At 45.8% G+C, this 23,382-nt stretch overlaps 1 protein-coding gene across 3 annotated transcripts in view; it reads left to right on the top strand.

Moving 5' to 3' along the window:
• The window catches only part of LOC135819830 (sushi, von Willebrand factor type A, EGF and pentraxin domain-containing protein 1-like), a 109,399-nt gene extending 90,810 nt beyond the window's left edge, over window positions 1-18,589 (top strand). For all 3 annotated transcript variants that reach the window (XM_065333111.1, XM_065333110.1, XM_065333112.1), the window contains 2 exons: window positions 7,785-7,976; window positions 17,835-18,589. In XM_065333111.1, the coding sequence (XP_065189183.1) occupies window positions 7,785-7,976; window positions 17,835-18,106 (464 nt within the window). In that variant the 3' untranslated portion in view covers window positions 18,107-18,589. The remainder of the gene's footprint in view (window positions 1-7,784; window positions 7,977-17,834) is intronic.
• Window positions 18,590-23,382: the final 4,793 nt, after the last annotated feature.

Raw genomic sequence — 23,382 nt, 5'->3', positions numbered from 1 at the left:
ACCATGCTGAAATACGGCCAAAGTCATACCTGCGCAGGAAAGCTCGCCACTCCGCGACGTCTCCTCAGCAATTTCTACTCCAACACTACTCCCAAGGCCGCAGAACAAAGTGTAGTGTTGACTCTGACAAGGAAAAGCAGCGGTGATCACTTGTCACTCCAAACGACAAGCTTCTCCTTGCGCCACCAATAATTTTTTGTGCGACTGTTGATGCAAAAGTGACTGAAGGGCTGAGCGCAGTTTTTGAATTTTATTGCAAGATGCACGGTGAGATCGCGCGCTCTGTGACCTAGGATGACGCTTGCTGCATCACGATACGCGGCCATCGATCGCGAATGTGCCTGGAACGCTACTCGGAACAGACCATGATGGCAGAGGTAAGATGAGCTTCATTTCCTGCTTGAACTGCTGAGAACCCCCACAAACTGTCCAAGGAGTGTTGCAATGGCAGCAAGCCGTTGAAATATGCCCCGTACAGCATGGAGAGTTATTCGTCTTTCACGCTTACCTCCTGCAATCCCGAACATAGTCCAACACTAAAAGTCCCTTGTTTTCATGTCGATGCTCGACAAAAGCGGCTAGCTCGGTACGGTCCCTTTGTGTTGACTGGCGCGTGGCACGCGAGCAGCACTGGCTGCACGCACTTGTCGCGTGAACTGCATGAGAGATTTCTTACGTCATAAAGAATGTGATTTCATCATCATTTCACTGGTCTTCGACCTACATGGTCAGGGAAAGTCCCGGTTCGTAGGCCTACAACACGGTCAGCGTGTTCTTGAGCGACGTAACAAAACAAGTATGATCACTTCCAGACCAACGGGCGTTCAAGGCGAGTAACAAGCGCACTTGACAAAGGTGACTCTGAAATCTCATGAGCCGTGGGCCACGCGACTTGACATTCTTGCGTCACAAGGCACGTGATTTCACCGTGCATCTTGCAATAAAATTCAAAAACTGCGCTGAGGCCTTCAGTCACTTTTGCATCAACAGTTGCACAAAATATTATTGGTGGCGCAAGGAGAAGCTTGTCGTTTGGAGTGTATATTTGTGATATTTCGGCCATTTTGAGGGGTATGCAAATTTCAAGGTTCCCTTCAGAAACTTTTTCAAGGGCTTTGCACAATCGATCCACACCCCAAAGGAAACCTACCTGCAAATTTTGAGCGAAATCGGAGAGATCCACTTGCACACATACTTTGTTATTCTCAGACATGCTCTCTTAAGTAACATCACCATCACAAGCTTGCCTCCTTTGGGTACCTTTGATCACGTTGTCATACAAGGCAACCTACGACCTCAGCAGCACACCACCCACAGAAACAATAATTATTATAATAATGTCAAAATACAGCAATTTATAGGGCTACAGCAAAAGCATAGATCGAGAACATAGATCGAGAGCTTTACGTGCGGAAAAAATTATATTCATCAAAACAGGTCAAACACAGGGTGAAGGTAAAGGAACGACTAATTTTTCAATTTTTCCATTATTCCCTGTACTTACCCATGATGAAAAGGGAACAAAAACTTTCGGTTACCAAATTGGCTTACTTGACTGTGTGAATTGCATCGGTGCTGTCACCTTTTCTTTTGAAAATGGATACGCCTCCAATTTTTTCCTTACATTTTTTGCCCACGGATGCATCTTAGGTTACTGAGCGCGCCTTGCTCGGTAATTATTTGCATCAGCACTGCATGTGCTTGCTCAATAGCCACTAATCCTGTCTAGTAAATTGTAGGTTACATAGGTTGCTGGGCGCGCCTTGCTCAGTAATCTTTTGCATCGGCTGTACAATCATGTTCTTGTTAGTAGGCACATATCTTGTCGAGTCAATTGTAGGTTGCATGGTAATCTGTTCTCTTACAAATTACTACATGAGCCGCAGCCAGCAAAAATGGTACTATAGGGTGAATTTTTGGAAAACGGTTTTTTAAAAACACTTCTTCATATGTGAATTATCATTCCTGATAGTTTGAACGTATTCTAAGGTGCTGGGGGTGGTTAAATACCACTATATGTACAAGGGTGTCCACATTGGCAATAGCTGTCAGTTTACTTCTGCATTATAGTTAGTTATAAGTCCTCTGCCATGCCCTCGGCCTCTTCTTGGCCTGTGGCATTGCTCCAGAGTGCTTCTGAGTCTTGGCCCAGGTATTGCTTGATCTCCTTGTTCAGGTACAGCAGCCTTGTATCACTGATACCACCTGATGGCAAGGTTGTCGGCAGGCGGCTTGCAGCGACAGCAGCAGAGTTGGTGGACGAGCACATGTGCCTTATCTCAACCTCATCTGCTTGACAGTGCTTCTTCATGCAAACGACACCAGGAGATTCCCGTGCACGCAGCCGCTCACACTCACAGCGTGCGCAAACATCAGACCTCTGCTTCATGATGCATATAATAATATATGGAGTATTACTGTTAGCTTTCCAAAGCCGTTTGAACGTGGTCAGACTAATAGGATGCGCACCTTCAGAGTCACAGTATAGACACTGAATTTCTTTCTTTGTACAACTAGCAGGAAGATATGTGGGCGCCTTTGCTGCGCGTCCCCTGGGTGCTGCTGGTTGTGGCATTCCATAACGTGATGCATAGTTTTTGATAAAATGCACAACATTGTCAGCCACTGCAGTAGGTAAGATGTTGGGCGGGGGTTTGCCCTTACTCTTGCTGCTCTGTGGCGTTGTAAGTAGATGTTCAGCGTCTTCTTGTAATTTACGTAGTAGAGTATGCCACAATCCATGTGCATCTTGGAACACTTCACGGCAGACGACAACACCAAGCATTGCATATGTGAACGAAAATTTGCGAAAACTTGCAGTTGCAGCTCCAGCGCTGGGGCTAGATATTTTCATTAGAGAGGTTCCGCATAACGTAATTATGTTAGTAAAAAACGTAGTCGATCTACGGAAAGTCTTACGTAAACTGCATGCGCATCTGTGTTCCGCCATACGGAGTTTTCAAATCACGTAGCTGCCCTTGGCAACTCCGAACGCGGCAGTGTACAACCAGATCGACCTGGGGAGAGAGTCATAAATTTGTACCCCAATCCACTTACGGACCAGCTACGTTATCAGAGCCCTATCTACGTACTCTACGTAGACAACTTTCCGTAAGTGGAGTGCAAATTCGCGAATTCACGGGTTTACCCCGCCCACTAACGTAAAGTTGCTCAACTTAACGTAGTGCGGAACCTCTCTATTATCGCTGCAAGTTCGCCCAGCATGTACCACTTCAGCTCACTCCTCTTCATTGCTCTCAAGTTACATACCAGTTCCTGGAGCTGGTCCGGAGGTAGCTTGGTCCAATGATTCACTTTGCATTTGCAACCGATGTCCAGTGCGTCGCGTATCATCGCCGCTGCCGCTCCACTTGCTGCACTCGTTCCATCGCTAGTGGTATCCTCTGCATCGCTGAAATACTCGTCATCGCTGCTCTGTGACTCCAGCGGTAAATAGGTCCGCTTTTTTGCAGGTGTGTCCGAATCTGAGTCGTCTGAGCCAGACGATTCGGCAATCGTATCACTGCTGTTTAGGCCGTAAAAACTTTCGTCATGTTCCCGTAGCACAGCGAGGTCGTCAACGCTCGCCCCGCAAATTTCTAGGCTTCGTCTTCTACTCGTGCATGCCATGACAGTCTGTGGATTCTCTACTTTCAGTACGCGTCTTCCATGCACTCACACTTGTTGAAAGATGAAGTTGCGCCACTTGATAGCTTGTCAAGATGAAAACAAAATAATCTCGAAGCGATCTTCATCAAGGAGACAACTCGTTAAAAGTACAAAATCACCTCAACTCAAAAAGATTTTTTTCAATTCCGAACTTCAAACACCCATTCTGAACAATTTCCGTAATTTTCTATAGTACCTTTTTTGCTGGCCGCGGCTCACATGTTGTTTTGTTAGTGTTGACGAGTGGTGCCTGTGACCACTCATGCCTGTGTTGCGCTGGTCTTACTTCGCCCCAGTGAAGTAGGTGGCCTTGCCCACATGCTGATGGCCTGTCTATTGGCCTAAATGCAATCCATGACAAGCCTTGCTATCCTATGGTTTTTGTCGCCTCGACGGTGTTTTATCTATGTCATGCAGCGGCTTCCTGCTGCACAGTTGGAGTACTTGAATGATGTCATTGCACGCCGAGGATGCCTTAACACTGCCATATTCCACGTGCGCCTACTCAGGCAATGCCTTCAGTTTTCCGTTGCTCCGATGTACCTCCAAAAACGTGTATAGAAGTTGAAGCTACATGATTCCATCTCCATTGAGAAAGTACTGTTGAAGGGCGATTTAGAGAAAGCCAAATACAATCTGCAGAGTGCACGGTGTAAGTTTACATCTGCAAACTGCAAACTTCGCTTGTCTCTCAGTATCTTTGATTTCATTGGATTCTCTTGGCAACTGTCTGAATGTGACCGTAAACAACGCACTAAACTAACCAACAAACACTCTTACCTAATTTCCACATTGCGGATGGATCGATTTGGTGCCGCCAGCAAGAATTTTAACACTATCATCAATCTCACCGGGGTCACCCTCACTCAGATTGAGGAGAAAGTTCTCTGTGGTGGTGTGGACTTCGGTATACTTCCTCGGTTTAACCTTTTAGACATCTTGGCTGAGTTTGAGCTTTTTCAACAACAGCTATCCTCCATTCCCGCCAAATCAGACATGTCAGCAGCTTCATGCCGTGCATCATTAGCTGCGGAGGCGTATAGGTTCGCGGAATCACCTCCAGAAGCTTGTTCCTTTTCACTCACTCGCGAAAACCTTAGGGTAGCAGCCTACCCATAAATTTTATATTGCATTCAATTGACCGTAACTGTGGTGTCTCTCAATGGATTTGAGTGAAATTTTCACCACACACTCCTGCCACTATGCTGGCCCCCTGGACGTGACTTAAAAGTTCTTGCGTCTCACTGGCAGGCTTACCAGCCCGGAAAACTCCAAATTCCGGCATAGTGCCACGGTGTGGAAGCCACCCAGGAGCCAAACAAAATTTAATGCATTTACAATTTTTCACATATTCTTGCCATTAAAGCCCAGTAGCAGCCATGGGTGGTGGGATAGGGCCCCTCAACGTGGCCCTGGAATCTGTCACAACGGCACGAGTGGGCGTTCTCTCCCAGACTCCCGGGATCCCACAGACCCAAGTCAATTTTTGAATTATTTTAGGTTTAGCACGCGCTACGACGTCTTACCTTTCATACAACATCTAGTGCTGGGACCTCCATAGCAAGCCATTTCCACAGCGCTGCACACCAAATCCAGGACCCCCTCAAAATTCGGCAAGGACTGCCACTCACGTTCCACTATTGCCTAGTACCGAATCCTACCTGACTTCTTGACACGACTCAAACTTGCCGAAGTCACTAAATCATCGTCAACTACAATAATCAAGCCACATATCTGCAACGTCACGAGCGTGCTGGCAAAAGTCCTGCTGCAAGCCCGCCGATGTTCAGCCCAATACATGGCTAAAAAACGTGATCATGGCCAGCAATCAAGGACATCTGAGAGTTGTAATTTTTGTACTCCTCCGAGGTGTGATTTTTGGCGTGCTGGGCCAAGCACAAGGAAGCCATCTGCAAAAAAACTGCAGAAAATGGTTGTTGTTTGATCCTTTGGTGTAATCTTTGTTTCTAGTCGAAGCTAGTTGCTGTTTGGAGCAGAAACGCTGAAATTGACTATTTTCTGCATGTACTCATACATGTACTCATGTACTCAGGCATGCAGTCTCACTCGTATTTTAGCTATTTTTCTGGAATGGATGCTGCTCTGCGCCCCTTGGTGAACATTTCCTGCGCTCGTGGAGCAGCTGAAAAGGACCACTGGTCTGTCTGGTTCCTGGTTTGAAAGTGGAGAGTCGACTTTTGTGCCTTGAAAAAGGAGTAGAGAGCGATAAAGGTACGTCTGTGGCTGATTTTTGAGTGCTCCTCGTACATTTTTGATCGTGATAGAAATTCTCAGACCAAAGTCAGACCAAAGTCAGCGCGATGATGGTCGTACAGTTTTCTTGTGAATTTTTTAGTTGTTTCATCTCGTATCTATGTCAGTATCGTGATGGTGAAGTGGAGAGGGTGATTTTCTTCCTCTAGGCTTCGTTCGGCCGACTTTGCTTCGTCCTCGTTGAAAAGTGATCCTGAAAAAAAGGTCGATTCGCAAAATTATGTTGATTTTCAATGTACGAGATTACATGCGATTGCTGGCTATGTATCTGGACAAGTTTCGCACGGTCTGCTCACATTCAAATACAGTACTGCCAAAAAATAAAAGCGTGCAACAAAAAAATTATTCCTTCCTTGCAAGGCAACATTCTCGGCCATAACTCTTGAACTGCTGGTCAGATCGAGACAACTTTTCAGAGCTTTTGTAGCTGTTCAAACTCTTTCAACTGATGTAGCATTCGATATGAATTTAGAAATTCGATTTTTCCGGGACTTACCGCCGCGCTGCCCCTTTAGGCCATTAAGCAACTTCGTAAGAACCCAGATGTTGTTATATCCCGTCCAGACAAGGGTAGAGCTACCATGATAATGTTCAGAACGGATTATCTGACCAAAATGATGACCATCCTCGGGCCATCTTCGTGGGCCTGTGGGACGATCGACCATGATGTTTCGGGGAAGCATTCTCTGAAACGGTCTCCCCTCTGATTTTAGAGTGATATGTGTCCCTGGTCCCTTCCGAAAAGCTCTTTCTGCCATTGATATACTCACTTTGTGAATATCATCGTTAAACTTCTATTATCTGCCATAAATTCCAACCTTCTCATCTATCAATCATTTGGAGTCAGAAATAGAAAGACAATGATTTCATGGAGTCAAAGAATAGAAAGACAATTTCATGGAGTCAGGAACACGTGGTTGATTTTATAGACATGCATAATATTATTTGAAACTCGGATGTTGAGCAAATAAAAAGCGTAGAAAGGAAAAGGAAATATAGATACGAGTTGAGAGTAACTCTCCATCACTGTAACCAGATACTATATACAGTGATGGACTAGTTGTGATGGACTAGTTGACTACTAAACAAGTTGTTTCACACGACGTACGTTTCGCCGTATGGCCCGTGACGGCTCATCAGGTGTGCAATTTGAAACTCGGATGTTGAGCCAATAATACGTGTAGAAAGGAATAGATACAAGTTGAGAGTAACTCTCCATCACTGTAACCAGATGCCATATACAGTCAGAAAGTGCAACAACTAGGCACAAAACTGACAGAGTACTGAGACATTCGACGTCCTGCCACCTAGCTTCAACACATCTCCGTAGCGATAACCGACAGCCTTTCAACTTGGAAGGTTCAAGGTTATGGAAAGACCAAAGAGGGGAAGGCAAGCGCAACGAAAATGAGCACAAGCTACAGTCCCAACGGAACAAAGAATGTCGATTGTTACTGGACTATGACGAGACCAGTAGGATATTTGACAAAGCGGTCTAACTACAATTCGAAGCAGCACAGCAGCAGATATTTATGACCCACCCAAGTTGGGTGGTGTGCTGCTTTGCTGGTTCGAATTGTAGTTAGACCGCTTTGTCAAATATCCTACTGGTCTCGTCGTAAGCTGAAGCCGAAAGCTGAAAGATAAGCGACAATATCGCTCACTCGGACCAAGTAACTGGCTAAAATCTCTAGCATATCTTGGATGCGCACTCCAACAGCCTTCCAATTAGGAAGGTTCAGAAATAACATAAGGAAGGCCGGGTCAGTGTCGTGCAATGTCATCGCATACATTGAGAAGTTTTAAAGCCACTTTTCTGCCAACTATTCCTTAACTTGCAGACAGCACAATGGCGTGCCCTGAATTACTTGCCCCCGCCAACGGGCTGATAGACAATGGTAGTCTGGACCTAGGAACAGGGAGAAAGTACTCCTGTTCTGCTGGCTACACAACAATGGATCCAACAACAACGTTTTGCTTGAAAGGTGGACATTGGTCTGAACCAGCTCCAGCCTGTGCTCTCCCCTGTACATGTAAGTCGAGATTATGTTTGTTTTATACAAAAGAGAAAGGAACCAAGTTACGCTATACTGTCCACTAACATCATCAGCTACTAAGCAATCAGCTCATGCGATAACATTGCACGACACTGACCGACGGTACTGACGTTCTACAACTAACTGGCTAACGGCTCTAGCACATCTTGGATGCGCAGTCCAACAGCCTTCCTGCTTGGAAAGTTCTAAGTTATTTATTTATTTATCGTCTCCACTTCATGGCACATAATCATACATAGCCAATATAAAAAATGGGGGTGATTCCAACCACGGAGAAAAGGAAGGGAGGTGACACCATGTGTCAACAGCAGGGAGCACAATACAGTACTATTTTAGCTGAAATGCATCCTTAAAAGCTGAGAGAGACTGTGAACAGTGAATATTATAAGAAAGTTTGAGCCAAAATGTGTAGGCCATAAAGATAGGTGATTTGATCATTAGGGACAATCGAGGGGAAGGTAATGATACCTGGTGTCTTGTATTTCTCTCTCACTGGAACTAATCACATTTCTTGAAGTGCCTGGGAGTTTGCTTAAGATAAAATTTCTGAACGAGTGCACACAGGTGTGCTTGGCGTTGATCGGCAAGTGGAGAGGAGAGTACAATACGCTTACTGTTATGCATGAGGGATTATGATAATTATGCAGCCATTTACACTTTGCTTTGTGGGTATAATTATAAACCAATACTGATCCAGATTTCTCATTACTGTTTTCTGATGATTGCTTAGTGCGTGAAAATCGGATTTAAAACAATTTCTCTGTCCTCTTATTGTTTGAGGAATTTTCCAAATACTAGTAGCCGTTAATATTTTCTATGGTGAATTTCAAGCTTGGAAACAGCAGCTACACTAAGACCACACCATGCTATGTCAGCGTACTCATAATAAAGGCAGAATATAGCATCGGTAGAATAGAATCTTGCAACTGTTTGGGAGATGGGAAAAATGAGGGGAAAATGAGGGGGAGAGAATGCTGGTGACTGGCTGGAGGCACGTAATGAAGCTCTAGCTGTCGCAAGAGATGCTGTGCTGGACTGCTGGTGGCTCAGGCTCGTCAGACAATTTATGCTGACCGAGGCCGAGCACCCGAAAATTTAACAGTTGGAGACCTAGTGATGGTGTACAGGGACTTCCTCTTGATACCGGAGGCTCGGTCCCGACCATCTCACAAGCTTCGTTGATACCGCTCTGGAGACTGTCTCGCAGTCTGTCTAGACACTCATTGAACCGGAGCAGTGCAGTAGTCAGCGAATAAGGACACACCTTCAAAATGACTGGGAAGATCATTAAAAGCCATATATATATAACGAAGTGCTAACTCTAACGAGTTAACAAGGAGACATCTGTCGTTAGAATAGAAATCGTTACGCAGAAATCGATACATATACTGTCCTATTGAGCGTTGAGAATGAGTGGGAATCGTTACCTTTGGTACACGTAAGCTAGTCAATTTTGGGAAATCGCTATATATGCGCGTCGTTAGAATAACGGCTTTTACAGTACATCTAGGAAAGGGAGAGGCCCTAGGATGGATCCCTTGGGCACTCCGGACAGAACAGGTGATGCATCTGAGGGAAGTCCACCTACAAAGACAACTTGCGTTCTGCCGGATAGGTAGTCTGTAATCCACTCCAGCGCTGCGCCACACACGCCGAAACCTTTGGAAAGTTTAGCAAGTAATGCACAGTGCCACACGGTGTCGAAAGCTTTCTCGAGGTCGAAAAAGCACATGGCAACTTTCCGCCCCATATGACGATGGTCGGCAATGTTTTGGACCAGCTTGGTGAGCTGTAGAGCGGTCGAGTCACCACGACGAAACCCAGATTGCGCGGGATCCAGAGCAGGAGAAATATGATTATATAATTGATTGAAGAAGAGCCGTTTGCAAAGTTTGGAAATACAGGACAGGAGGGAAAATGGGAGGTAGTTACTAACTTGGGATTTGTTCCCTTTGCACTTGTAAATAGGCACAATTTTAGCCAGTTTACAGTCGGCAGGGAACTTGCCTGTGTTGAAGGAGAGGTTAAATAGGCGGCTAAGTGGAAAAGAAATCGCAGGAGCTAGCTTCTTTATCGTATTGTTTGTGATACCATCTAGCCCTGGCGCTTTCCCAGATTTCAGGTTTGAGATTGCTTTACGAACATCTGCTGTCGTGGTATGAACGCGGGTGAATTGGCGAGTAAGACGAGTGTCATACTGGAGAGGGGGTATTACTAAACGTGGGTCATCAGGCACCATGACAGAGGTAAACTGCTTGTTGAGGATGGTTGGTTTTTGGAAGCTGTCAGACACCAGCAGCCCATCAGGGCTTGCAATGTCAGGGATGCCAGGTTTTAGTTTGTGCGATCATTGGCTGCGGACAAACTGGTGAAGCGTAGTGCTGCCTGAGGGAAGTGTTTTTTTGATTGAACGAATGTACTGGCGGTGGTACCAGCGGGAAAGATGCCTCACCTTGTTCCGCTATGCTTTATATGCTGATAGGTTGTAGTCCGTAGGGAATTTCTTGGAGAGGCTGAATAGGACACACTTCAACTTGAAACCCATGCATGATATTTGCGTGTAGACCCTGGGGTTGAGGGGGTACGATTTGGTTTGCGGGAGCTATGAAGGGGAACATACTTGGACAGCACAGTCTGCAGGACACTGTGCAGGTTACTAAGTGCACTGTCCATGTCTGAGGATATTAATGAGTTCCAAGGTACTTAGTCTAAGTCTGCATTGACCGCCTCCCACGCAGGTGCAACGTGTCGGAGATCGAAAGACATAGGGTTAGGCTCCTGAGCTTGAGACTTTGTCTCGCGGGGAGACTGAGGCAGTGGGATGTCGAACTGGCAGTACACAATGGCATGGTGTGAGGCGCCCAGAGGGCACTCAGTTTCGACGCAAGATGAGAGATTGGCACGGTCAATCAACACCAAATCCAAGCAGGGTTGGACCCCAGAGGGTGACATGTATGTACATGTGTTGACGAGTTAGTGAAGACCAAATGAACTGTGCGTGCGATACAATTCAGCACCGGCAGTGTTGGTGGAATCTGTTGAGCACCATGAAGTGTGCTTGCTGTTAAAATCACCCGTCAAGATAACGTGAGAAGATGAAAGAGGAAGAGTAATGAGTGCGTCTTCGAGAGTCTGGCAGTACCTTGCTATATCTGTAGTCTTAGCATAAGGTGGACGATAACTGCAGCGGAGGAGGATCGGCTCAGCTGCAGCCGGATACGGCTGGAGTTGAACCCAAACGGCTTCGCACCCATCACGAGCTAGATCGGGACGCACGGCAACAGACTTTTACTTATTCTGTTGAACAAGGATAGCGACACCACCGTAACCTCTTGCACTTGTCCTGGACTTATTCTCTGCAGGGGGCCTGTCCCTCCGGAAGGTCTCATAATGCGTAATCATGATTAATCCTTTCAGCCCTGACCATAAAATCCTCTCCCAGAGTGCCAAAAATGGAGATTTTTCAAAATGCTTATTCTCGTCCAAAATTTGTTGTAGGTTGTGGGTATGTACATATGTACAGTGAATCTATTAAACGAGAGAACTTGGAAGCTCAGGGCCCTACGCTATGCTTTTTTGCCTTGATGACCTAGACAAAAAAAGCATAGGGATGTTATAAATTCTTTAAAAAAATCCTTTATTTAAAGACATAACCTGGGATTCGAACCCGCACTATCGTGCGCCCTGCATGCATCCCCCGATACACTTCGCATTCATACTAATTCTTCCAAGTTGCTCCACGTTATGATCTTGCATTTCAAAGCCCTATTTGAATATGCATTGTGGCCAGCCGTCTTTGATGGTACGGTACGGTACGGGATAGGTACGGGACATGTACGATCGAGGGTAATACGACACCGTCTACCGCCTTGATGCCGGCAAAAAAAGCATAGGGATGCTTTGCTTTACGGAAACGTATTTCATTGCGAAGAGCTGCGCTTCGGTCCTCTGAGCTGTGCTGATGAGCTCTAACAGAGCGAAACAATTGCTTTCCACAGACTTGAGCATAGGGATGTTATACATTTTTCAATTCTCCTATTTTTTCAGGCATATCCTGGGATTCGAACCCGCACTATCGCCCTACATGCATTCCCCCATACACTTCGCATTCATACCCATTCTTCCAAGTTGCTTCACGTTATGATCTTGCGTTTGAAAGCCCTACTTGAATATTGCGGCCAGCTGTATGTGGCCAGCTGTGTTTGATGGTACGGTACGGTACGGGACAGATACGGGATAGTGCCAGGCGTGACACAAACAAACAAACAAAAACACAAAATTTAATAACAAATTAAAGCTGTGTGGACCCTGGCTAGCGCCAGACGTTACTGAAGTAACGTCTTCTGCATAGCTACGGGAATAAATACAGTTGAAAGTAGGCGATTTTTGCGAATTTTCCTATAAAATCAACAATACTGGCAGATCCTTGCATTTCCCAAACAGGACTTGAAAAATCTGGCCATAATCAAGCTGTGTGTGGCACACCTTGAAGCAAGGTGCAGCACACAATCCTGGGGCAATGGGGCACTCCTCGCAGACGTATCGAGACTCCCACCGGACACCTCTTGCCGAGTATACAACGCAGCGCTTTTGTGGGCTCTCCTCCTTCGGTGTAGCGGGGAGAATTGTCGGCTGATGGCGTTCAGTGAGGCAGAGGTGTGGCTGACACTGTGGCTGCTGATGAGCTGCAGCAGTTGTGGGCAGTGGTTCATCGGCGACACGGATCTCCCGGAGCTTAACTTTCCCGGCGTCGATAAGCATGGAGCACACAACACGGATGAAGTCGTAGTGGGATAGGGTGCCGCCATTCTTCTTCTGACTTAGGTAGGCATTCAGAAGGCACTCTTCCATCACGTGTCCAGCCCACTTCTTGTACCATTTGTAAGACTGTTCCGTGCTGACGTGTAAAAGGAGAGCATCTCGTCGTTCCTGTCAACGCCACCCATGAACTTGTTGTAATCCTGCACAAGGGTCAACTTTCTCACCATCCTGCCCTGGCGGTCACGTTTCCTGATGGCGATGACATTTGCGGCGTGCATGGATGACAAAAAGCAGAATTCCTTCATGTCGCGCAGCTTGACATATAGAAGGCCATCAGAGCTGCGGCTGACGAACTCTCCCTTCTTCAACCCACCCTTGCTTGCAGTGCGCTTGGGCAACCCCAAGCGGTTCTTCCGCACTGTACCACAAACTGCGGTGCCGTTGTCAGCCAGGTATCGTGCCAAAGCCACTCCACTATACCAGTTGTCAACGAACAACTGGTATCCCTTGCCAGCGAGAGGTTTCATCAGTTTGGCGACGACAGCTCCGGATACACCGACTTGGCGGACCACATCAGCATCAAATGAGGCATTGCCTTTGCCGACATAGATAATGAAATTATACAGGTAGCCGGAGTCCTCACACAAGGCAACGATTTTGATTCCGAACCGAGCTCGCTTGGACGGAATATATTGATGGAAGCTGTGGCGCCCCTTCCAGGCCACAAGCTCCTCATCAATGCTAATGCGCGCCATGGGCATGTACACTTGCTGGAAACGGCGGTTCAGCAGTGTGATCAGTGGCTGGATCTTGGTCAACTTGTCAGATTGGTCTGCATTTGAGTTGTCGGCAAAGTGCAGGAACTGCAATATCGCCAGCCATCGGTCAGGTGGCATTGCCTTGCCGAAACCAGGTGTGCAGGTGTAGGGGTCGGTTGACCAGTAGTGGTCCAGCTCCGGTTTCCACACAAGACCTGTCATAAAATACAGGCCCATGAAGACTTTCATGTCTGCGGCGTCCACATCCTTCCAACACCCCGCGATGCTGTGTCGCGCCAATGCGTCACCTTTTTTACTGTAATATACTGTTCTGCAAACCGGTTGGTCTCCGTCACCAGCAGTGTCCAGAACTCGTCTGTGAAGTACAGCTGGACGTAGTCGAGTGTGGTGGCGTTGTATGGTAAGTACACTTTTATGCCAGCATTTCCAGTGAACTAAGGTAGGTTGTAGATATTCCCTTCCTTCTTCCATGCCCTTAAGCATTATGGTGTGCCAGGCATGTACATGCATGAAGCGTACGAATGCGTGCGCGAGCACACATACAGAGAATACACGCATGTAGCAAGCAATATCCGCATTCCTCTACTGTTGGTGTATAATGATCAGTAAAAAATAGAGATTCCTCACAAACTTTCCAACAGCACAAATATAAATTTGATTTCTTCTGTTCAAAGAGTCGGCGTGGAGAAAGCAATTTTATTAGTGCAATTAAGAGTACAAACTTTTTTGTACACAGTACCCTCATTTCCGATACTATTCACTGATGAGCGGAACACGAAAATCGATTTTGAATAACATAAAAATCCTTAAAAATTCCATGAACTCGTTGTTGTCTGGCCATGTCTGCATCGATTATACTCTTAATTGCACTAATAAAATTTCTTCTGTTGTTTAGCCTTTGTGATAGTTCTGGCAGTGTTGTGGGCACCACGTGCATAATTAGTTTGTGTACCTGCCATACTGGGTGTCACTGCACATGCATACGTGATTATTTGTACAACAGACTTCAATTTCAATTTTTTCCAATTTTCAAAAATTCTCACCTTCACTCCCATCAAACTTCATTGTATGCGACGTGACTCTTCTCTGAAGCAGCCAATCAACAGCATCGTTGTCGGAGGCACTGCCGTTACTTTCAATATCCTCCTGGTCACGCGCGTCCACTTCAGTGTCAGCTGTGACATCGTCAACGTCAACAAATTTGTCATCCTCTGAGGATGACCCTTACGCGATATCGCTGTCACCAGAATAATCCCCGGAGTCACTATCGTCTACAAACGGCTCAACATCGCTCCCAGCATCAAGGCTGACAACTTGACAAACTCAGCTGCTTGCCTTGCTGAAAAGCGCCGCTGCATCATATCGAATACTCACTTTCATGCAAACTTTTTTCTTTCTTTCTGTGATATGTGAAAAACGCACTTCAAACTATGAATCTCGTGGCCTGCAAGTTGTGCAGGCCGGTCCACCGCGGTGGCCACGTGTTGGTGAATGCCTTCTGTCCACTGAGCTGCAGCTACAGGCCCCACTGACGCTTTGGCATCGGTACAAACTCACCGTACTCTGAGGACCTAAAGATGTGTCATCAGTGGGGCAGGTGTACAGGTCATGACGTATATGTACGTTTACATTGGTGAAAGGGTTAAGAGAGCATGTCTGAGAATACCAAAGTATGTGTGCAAGTGGATCTCTCCGATTTCGCTCAAAATGTGCAGGTACGTTCCCTTTGGGGTGTGGATCAATTGTGCAAAGCCCTTGAAAATGTTTCTGAAGGGAACCTTGAAATTTGCATACCCCTCAAAAATGGCCGAAATATCACATTATTTATGGGTCTAGAAACGAGTCACGCCACAGCGTATACGAACAAGCTAATAACAAAACTCCATCAAGCCAACATTGCCTCACCTTAGAAGAGTTCCTGGAGCAGTACCGCTTAGCCACGCCAGCATCCCAGAAGACGAGGTCCATCACCCCCTGACGCCACAAATGATCGTCTTGAAAATAGCCAGCGCTGGCAAAACAGCCAGCTTCGTCCTCAATTGGCCAGAACTATACACCGGCAGATAGTAGAACACCTCTTCTAGCGCTGAGGACATGTCCCCCATCTTCCTTTTGGGGTTTTCTTGAAATAAACTTTTTTGCATTTTTCCACTCGACCATGCTGAAATACGGCCAAAGTCATACCTGCGCAGGAAAGCTCGCCCCTCCGCGACGTCTCCTCAGCAATTTCTTCTCCAACACTACTCCCAAGGCCGCAGAACAAAGTGTAGTGTTGACTCTGACAAGGAAAAGCAGCGGTGAGCACTTGTCACTCCAAACGACAAGCTTCTCCTTGCGCCACCAATAATATTTTGTGCGACTGTTGATGCAAAAGTGACTGAAGGCCTGAGCGCAGTTTTTGAATTTTATTGCAAGATGCACGGTGAAATCACGTGCCTTGTGACGCAAGAATGCCAAGTCGCGTGGCCCACGGCTCACGAGATTTCAGAGTCACCTTCGGAGCTTCGTCAAGTGCGCTTGTTACTCGCCTTGAACGCCCGTTGGTCTGGAAGTGATCACACTTTTGTTGTGAATACTGTGCTCAAGAACACCCTGACCGTGTTGTAGGCCTACGAACCGGGACTTTCCCTGACCATGTAGGTCGAAGACCAGTGAAATGATGATGAAATCACATTCTTCATGACGTAAGAAATCTCTCATGCAGTTCACGCGACAAGTGCGTGCAGCCAGTGCTGCTCGCGTGCCGGCATGCCAGTCAACACAAGTACAAAGGGACCGAGCTAGCCGCTTTTGTCGAGCATCGACATGAAAACAAGGGACTTTTAGTGTTGGACTATGTTCGGGATTGCAGGGGGTAAGTGTGAAAGACGAATAACTCTCCATGCTGTACGGGGCATATTTCAACGGCTTGCTGCCATTGCAACACTCCTAGGACAGTTTGTGGGGGTTCTCAGCAGTTCAAGCAGGAAATGAAGCTCATCTTACCTCTGCCATCATGGTCTGTTCCAAGGAGCGTTCCAGGCACATTCGCGATCGATGCCCGCGTATCGTGATGCAGCAAGCGTCATCCTACGTCACAGAGCACGCGATTTCACCGTGCATCTTGCAATAAAATTCAAAAACTGCGCTCAGGCCTTCAGTCACTTTTGCATCAACAGTCGCACAAAAAATTATTGGTGGCGCAAGGAGAAGCTTGTCGTTTGGAGTGACAAGTGCTCACCGCTGCTTTTCCTTGTCAGAGTCAACACTACACTTTGTTCTGCAGCCTTGGGAGTAGTGTTGGAGTAGAAATTGCTGAGGAGACGTCGCGGAGGGGCGAGCTTTCCTGCGCAGGTATGACTTTGGCCGTATTTCAGCATGGTCGAGTGGAAAAATTCAAAAAAGTTTATTTCAAGAAAACCCCAAAAGGAAGATGGGGGACATGTCCTCAGCGCTAGAAGAGGTGTTCTACTATCTGCCGGTGTATAGTTCTGCCCAATTGAGGACGTAGCTGGCTGTTTTGCCGGCGCTTGTAAATTGGCTATTTTCAAGACGATCATTTGTGGCGTCAGGGGGTGATGGACCTCGTCTTCTGGGATGCTGGCGTGGCTAAGCGGTACTGCTCCAGGAACTCTTCTAAGGCAAGGCAATGTTGGCTTGATGGAGTTTTGTTCATAGCTTGTTCGTATACGCTGTGGCGTGACTTGTTTCTAGACCCAAAAATAATGTGATATTTCTGCCATTTTTGAGGGGTATGCAAATTTCAAGGTTCCCTTCAGAAACTTTTTCAAGGGCTTTGCACACTCGATCCACACCCCAAAGGGAACCTACCTGCAAATTTTGAGCGAAATCGGAGAGATCCACTTGCACACATACTTTGGTATTCTCAGACATGCTTCAGTTAGGCAGATTATGTCAGGCTGCCACTCTTCAGCAACTATAGAAAGCTCTGTACACTTATTCACTACAGAACGACAGTTTGCTCATAGGAGTGTAAGCTGGGGTGGTCCAGAATGCTGGTGAGTGGGAAGGGAGTGTCTGGTAGGAAAGAACGGGTGTGCGTGTGGGTTCAGTGAGGAAGGTGGGTGTGGGTCCAATTGCATGGTTTAGTTACTAGCAGACTGATCCAAGGTTGTGCTGTCAGATGCAAATATCCATTCCCTGATGGAAACTTTGCTTGGCCAGAAATCTTCTTCGAGAACCTGGTCAGTATGCTCAGCCGGAACAACAAGGTGAGCATAAGCAGGGCATGTTCATCACAGATACGATTGTTTTATGCATTTTATGTTATGTCGCTGATCCGTTTTCTCTTCAGCGGAACAGACAACACCATCTTCAACATCGTCCAATATTGTTGCAGGAGTCATTGGTTTTCTCGCTGGATTGATTATACCTGCTGCTTTGATAATAATTTATTTGGCGCGATATCGAGGCAAGGCAAAGACTATCACCATTACAGAGAGCGAGAACGCCAAGCCATCGGCCATTTTTGTGAGTCAATTGACAGAGAACGATGCGTACGAAATGACTTCAACTGGGGTCGAAACAACCCCCGAACCGGAGTATGCAACAATGAGCACGGCATAACTTTCATTCCTTTCTATGTTTCTTTCTTTGCACAACGCACCACAGAGGAATGATAGGCGCAGTTTGCATATTGCTGCATGTTGTTTGCTGTTCGTCCTTGCTTACCATTATGGCTTCTTTTCGTTCAGTAGTAATACAAAAAATCCGCGCAGCCGGCAGATAAAGTATCAACGATATTGTTAAAGTAAAACTTGCAAAAAAAACATGCCCCTTCACCAATTTAGAACTCCTGTAATGCTTTGTTCTTTTTATCCACAGCTGCCTAAAAGGCCTTTTTTTAGCCCTGCAATGCCAGGTGCTCAAACTCTGTATTGCCAGCCATCATGCTGACAGTCAAACTCAAGTTCTGACTTCCTTGATGATGGCACTGTCTGCTGTAGAAACAAGAGCACTATGCCTTTCCTTTGCCCTTAAAGCTGCTATACATTATACTATGCTTGCGCCACCAGAAACAGCATCTGTAAATCAAGTTCTTCAGGTAGAGCTTTCCGGTTGTGTAAGAGAGTCCATGCTCATACATGTGTAGGTGTGTGCATGTTTGGGAGTTTGCCGCAGCTCTCCAGACAGCCTGTGCTGGTGTTCAGGTACTATGCATGTGCATGGCTTGCTCATTGAAATCCAGTCGCATCACTCAAGTACGTAACGGGCATTCCGCATCTGTGGCCCATGTTAAATCCGGGGTGCGAGATCGTGCACCACGCTAACTTTGGTGGCGCGACTGAACTTCATTGAGCAGCACTGTAGTTCATGACTTTTAGAAGTTAGTTTGCTTCACACTCATACAGCATACAGCCGAATATCTCTTAGGGCGCAGAGTTCACAATATCCTATACTTTCATAGCATGTGATGGGTTGCTACCCCATTGGCATTGACGCACGCATGCAACCACATGACACGTAGTTGACAGCATCTAAAACCACAAGCAAATGCTTAGAGCTTCTGAGACCAATATGCACTGATCTGGGCTGTCAACCTACAATGCGCCTGGCTCTTGACGGTCCAGTAGTAGAACAGTCCATCAGGCTGTCTACAGTGCATTCTGGTCAGCCATACATGTACATATACCTACAAGTGAAGACATCATTCTATTTACCGGGTACTGATAATGTGTTCACAGTACGATCCGTTCTACGGTCAACAAAGGCTAGCCTGCCATTGATCCGAAAACCTGTCCAAGACTATGCTGATGACGAGCATAAGCTGAGTGGGTTTCTGTTAGGGAGTGCTATGTTTTTAACTCCATTGGTAGCTGAAAAGGGCTGAGAGCGTACAACGGGAACTGTCCGAACATGACAACATGTGATGTGAGTTTTCGCGATCGGCGGAGCGTACCCCATAGAAAATGTACTGGTAGTGGTATGTAGAGTTGAACACTGATTTGTAGGCATTAGCGGATAATGCTCGAAAAGCAGTGAAAGTGGCAGAACCATACAAACCTTATGGCGGGCAATTCCTCGAATTCTGCTCCATTTCTTTATCCACATACCAAACATGCATGAAACTTACCAGAGAAAGTAGCGAATTCTGCCAAGTTTTCTGCCGGCATTATCCGCATATGCCTACTGATGGGGCTTTGGCAATCTTGCTAATACAGAGTGTGATTCGAAGCTGCAGGGTGGAACAAAGTCATCATCACCATCATCATCATCATCATGAGAAGGGCCTCTTTTACGGGCAATCCAGAGAAAACTGAATAGATTATCAGCAATGAATATTTCAATATAGTCGGGTAACCATTGAATTGAGTTAAATTAAGAATATTATTGTGCCAGATAAATATTGGAAGATTGCTGATATTGCACCAAAAATATATTGTCTAATGTAAGAATAATGATACTAATCCCACATAATTATTGAAGTGACATGCGATATTCCGCTCAAGTCAAGTGCAATGCACTAACGAGCCTGACGGCACTGAGTAACAAATGAGTTCAAACATCTTTTGTTATACGAGCCACGGCATCCACGGAAGAAAGTAACTGCCCACCGCAAAAGGCAAAATGATAATCGGGTACGCAGCATACCCATGACAACAGGGTATTTAAGATCATTATGGCGCTCTACAAAAAGGGAGGCCAAAGACTTCAAGAACTGGTAGTCGTGTGTAGCATCATCATCATGAGAAGGGCCTCTTTTACGGGCAATCCAGAGAAAACTGAATAGATTATCGTCAATCAATATGTCAATATAGCCGGGAAACGATTGAATTGAGTAAAATTCAGAATATTATTGTGCCAGATGAATATTGGATGATTGCTGGTATTGTACCAAAAATATATTATTGTCTAATGAAAGATAATAATCTCACATATTTTATTGAAGTGACATGTGCTATTCTGCTCAGGTCAAGTGCAATGCACTAACGAGCCTGATGGCACTGAGCAACAAATTAATTCAAACGTCTTTTGTTATACGAGCCACGGTATCCAGGGAAGCAAATAATTGCCCACCGCAAAAGGCAAAATGATAATCGGCATCATCATGAGAAAGGCCTCTTTTACGGGCAATCCAGAGAAAAACTGAATATATTATCATCAATGAGTATGCCAATATACCGTACTGGCAATATATGTTGCCGCAGTGAGGCCATGAAGCGTTACATTGGCACATGTTTGCCGCACGCAGGGCGTTACATGCAAAGTCGCACAGGAGCCGTTACACAGGTTTCTATATTGCCGCAGTCCTTTTTTTGCTATTGCCGCATCACTTTTTTGCTATTGCCGCATCATTTTTTTGCTATTGCCGCATCATTTTTTGCAAACTGCAATGAAAAGATCGCCGCACCCCGCCGGACGCGCGTTACAAACTCAACGAAAATTTGTCGCACTAGCCTGGTCGCGCGTTACGCCGCACCCCCCTGCGTTACGCGTTACGCGGCAACATATTTTGCCAGTACGGTAGTCGGGAAACCATTGAATTGAGTTACATTAAGAATATTATTGTGCCAGATAAATATTGGATAATTGCTGGTATTAGGAAATTTGAAGCCACATGCCACGTACTGCTCTTGTGGCCTCAAATTTCCTATTAACCTTAATCAGGCCAATGTTCCCAAAAGGGAACATATCTTTCCGCATGCGATTTGGTCAAGGGAAATTCATTTTTCCTCCGCATTTTCTGTTTATATACATATCAAGAAGGCTGATGATCATGAATCTTGGAATAATTGTCAGGCTTTTGAAATTGTCAAGTATCGGGATATAACGCGAAATGTCGTGAATTTTCGGTATTCGGCCGTACTTCAGAAATTGAGAATTCTGGTGTGAAAAACAGTCTTTATCAGGCTAATCCACACGTAAGAATTGCACTCTGCTACTATGGCCACCCAACTGGCCTGAAGATTCACCGAAAATTTGGTCATAGCACATAGAAACCCGCCGTCTTCCTTCGATGTTCCCAAAAGGGAACATTGGCCTGATCCGAGACCCAGATATACCTCATTTTCACCAGATTTCAGGAACCAGCATATCTAACGCATATGCCTTGTTTGTAACATCCGTAAACGTGGATATATAACTGATGGAGCCTTTTTGATGTTTTGATGGTGATTGGACCGTCTCCATGGTAACCAAATTTGGTCATATATTTGTGATTCACAAGCATGCGGAATACAGCAATGCTGTGCGAGCCTGACATTTGCCAAAGTAAAGATTGCTAAACAGTCTCCAAAGGGATATATTTCTGAAGTAGGTTTTCTTTTGTGTGAAAAGATTCACTTGAACAATATTCAGCAAAGTATGGGTGCTTTATGCCGTTCTCCTGGACTTTCGATGATTTTTTCCTCCGCGCGGTTGCATTTTTGTCAGAAAATATCGCTTTACCTGTAATTAGGTATGGCAGAGGGACATTTTTACAGTAGCACAGCCCTTTCTGGAAAGGGACTCAAAAGTGATTCCAATGGAAGCTAAGGGCATTGTTGAGAACTCCAACACACTTCAGGACCTAGTCATAGCGCCACCGATTACTGGCAATCTGAACGTAAGCGCTATAGGGGTAAGGCATTCTGCAGCTTCACAACTCGAAAAGAAGTGGTGAGCACACTTGCTCCTTCCCTGAGCACTGCACATTCACAACTCAGTTCACTGCATGGTGGGTATGGTTCAGTGATTCTGATGCAGTGAATTTGCTGTGCCCAGGGAAAGAGCATGTGTGCTCACCACTCTCGTTGATCTGAACATGGACGATGAACTAGAGTAGTAATCAGATGATTCAACGGATGATAAGGGTTTCATCGAACTTGCAAGATATATGGACCTAGACAACTACCAGGTGACGAATGGAGAGGATGATGATGATGTTGGTGCCTGTCCTGTTGATAGTGAGTACGACGGCAAAAAAACGCCAACCCGCTGGAGCAACGCGTTGGGTGAAATAGACTGGTGTTTACGATAGGGGTCCTGAAATAGAACTGGACAAATCCCTTCACGATCACCACGAGATCACTACAGCATCACCCACTTGCCAATTGCGAGATATACACACCCTGTACATCTCTAAACACTATTTGACGAGTAAGTACCGCGCGATACCGGCGATACGAACAAGGCCCACATTAGCTCCGAGACCGACAATCTTGAGAGATTCAGTGTACTTCATGAAGTAATTCTTTTTGTCTGGCTCCACAGTCTTACAACTGATCTGGGAGTGCCAATTTTTCAAGCAGCGACGAGCCCCAAGCCGACGTCCTACATCCAATTTCATTCCGAGATCGCCGTCCTATTTTATTATAGCCGACCCCGCCCAGAACCACCAGTGTCTTGCTGTTGATGTGCAATATAAGGGCGTTTGACAACACAGAATATGAAGAACACAATGTCGTTTTAAATGGTGCAGACAAACCACGATATGTTACTGTTCTAAGTGTGGAGTTCGACTGCATTTCGATCGTGGATCGAATACCACGGTGTATACGAGACGCGAACGGTATCAGACGAAAACACTAAGAAACATTGTTGGACACTCCTTGACGACTATTACATATTTTTTCTTCTCCATTACTGCTTGTTCATGTTTGCATTGCTCCACAAACACTTAGAAGGCAACATAATCCATTATATCATATTGCATCTTCCCTTCATAAAAACCAGGGTCTTTTTGGTACGCGATCCGGCCAACGTTCCCTTTTGGGAACATATAAATATTTCCATAACGCATGGACATATTCAGTTCAAACTTATAAACATGCTTAATTGGTCCAATACAAGCCGAAACAAAACATAAAAACTGCAAGAATACGCTGAATTCTTGTGACGGCCAAATTAAGGTTAACATTCTA

Source organism: Sycon ciliatum, chromosome 6, assembly GCF_964019385.1.
Source record: "Sycon ciliatum chromosome 6, ocSycCili1.1, whole genome shotgun sequence".
NCBI classification, from domain to species: domain Eukaryota; kingdom Metazoa; phylum Porifera; class Calcarea; order Leucosolenida; family Sycettidae; genus Sycon; species Sycon ciliatum.
The sequence above is the reverse complement of the archived record's forward strand: the minus strand, read 5'-3'. Positions and strand labels throughout refer to the sequence as shown.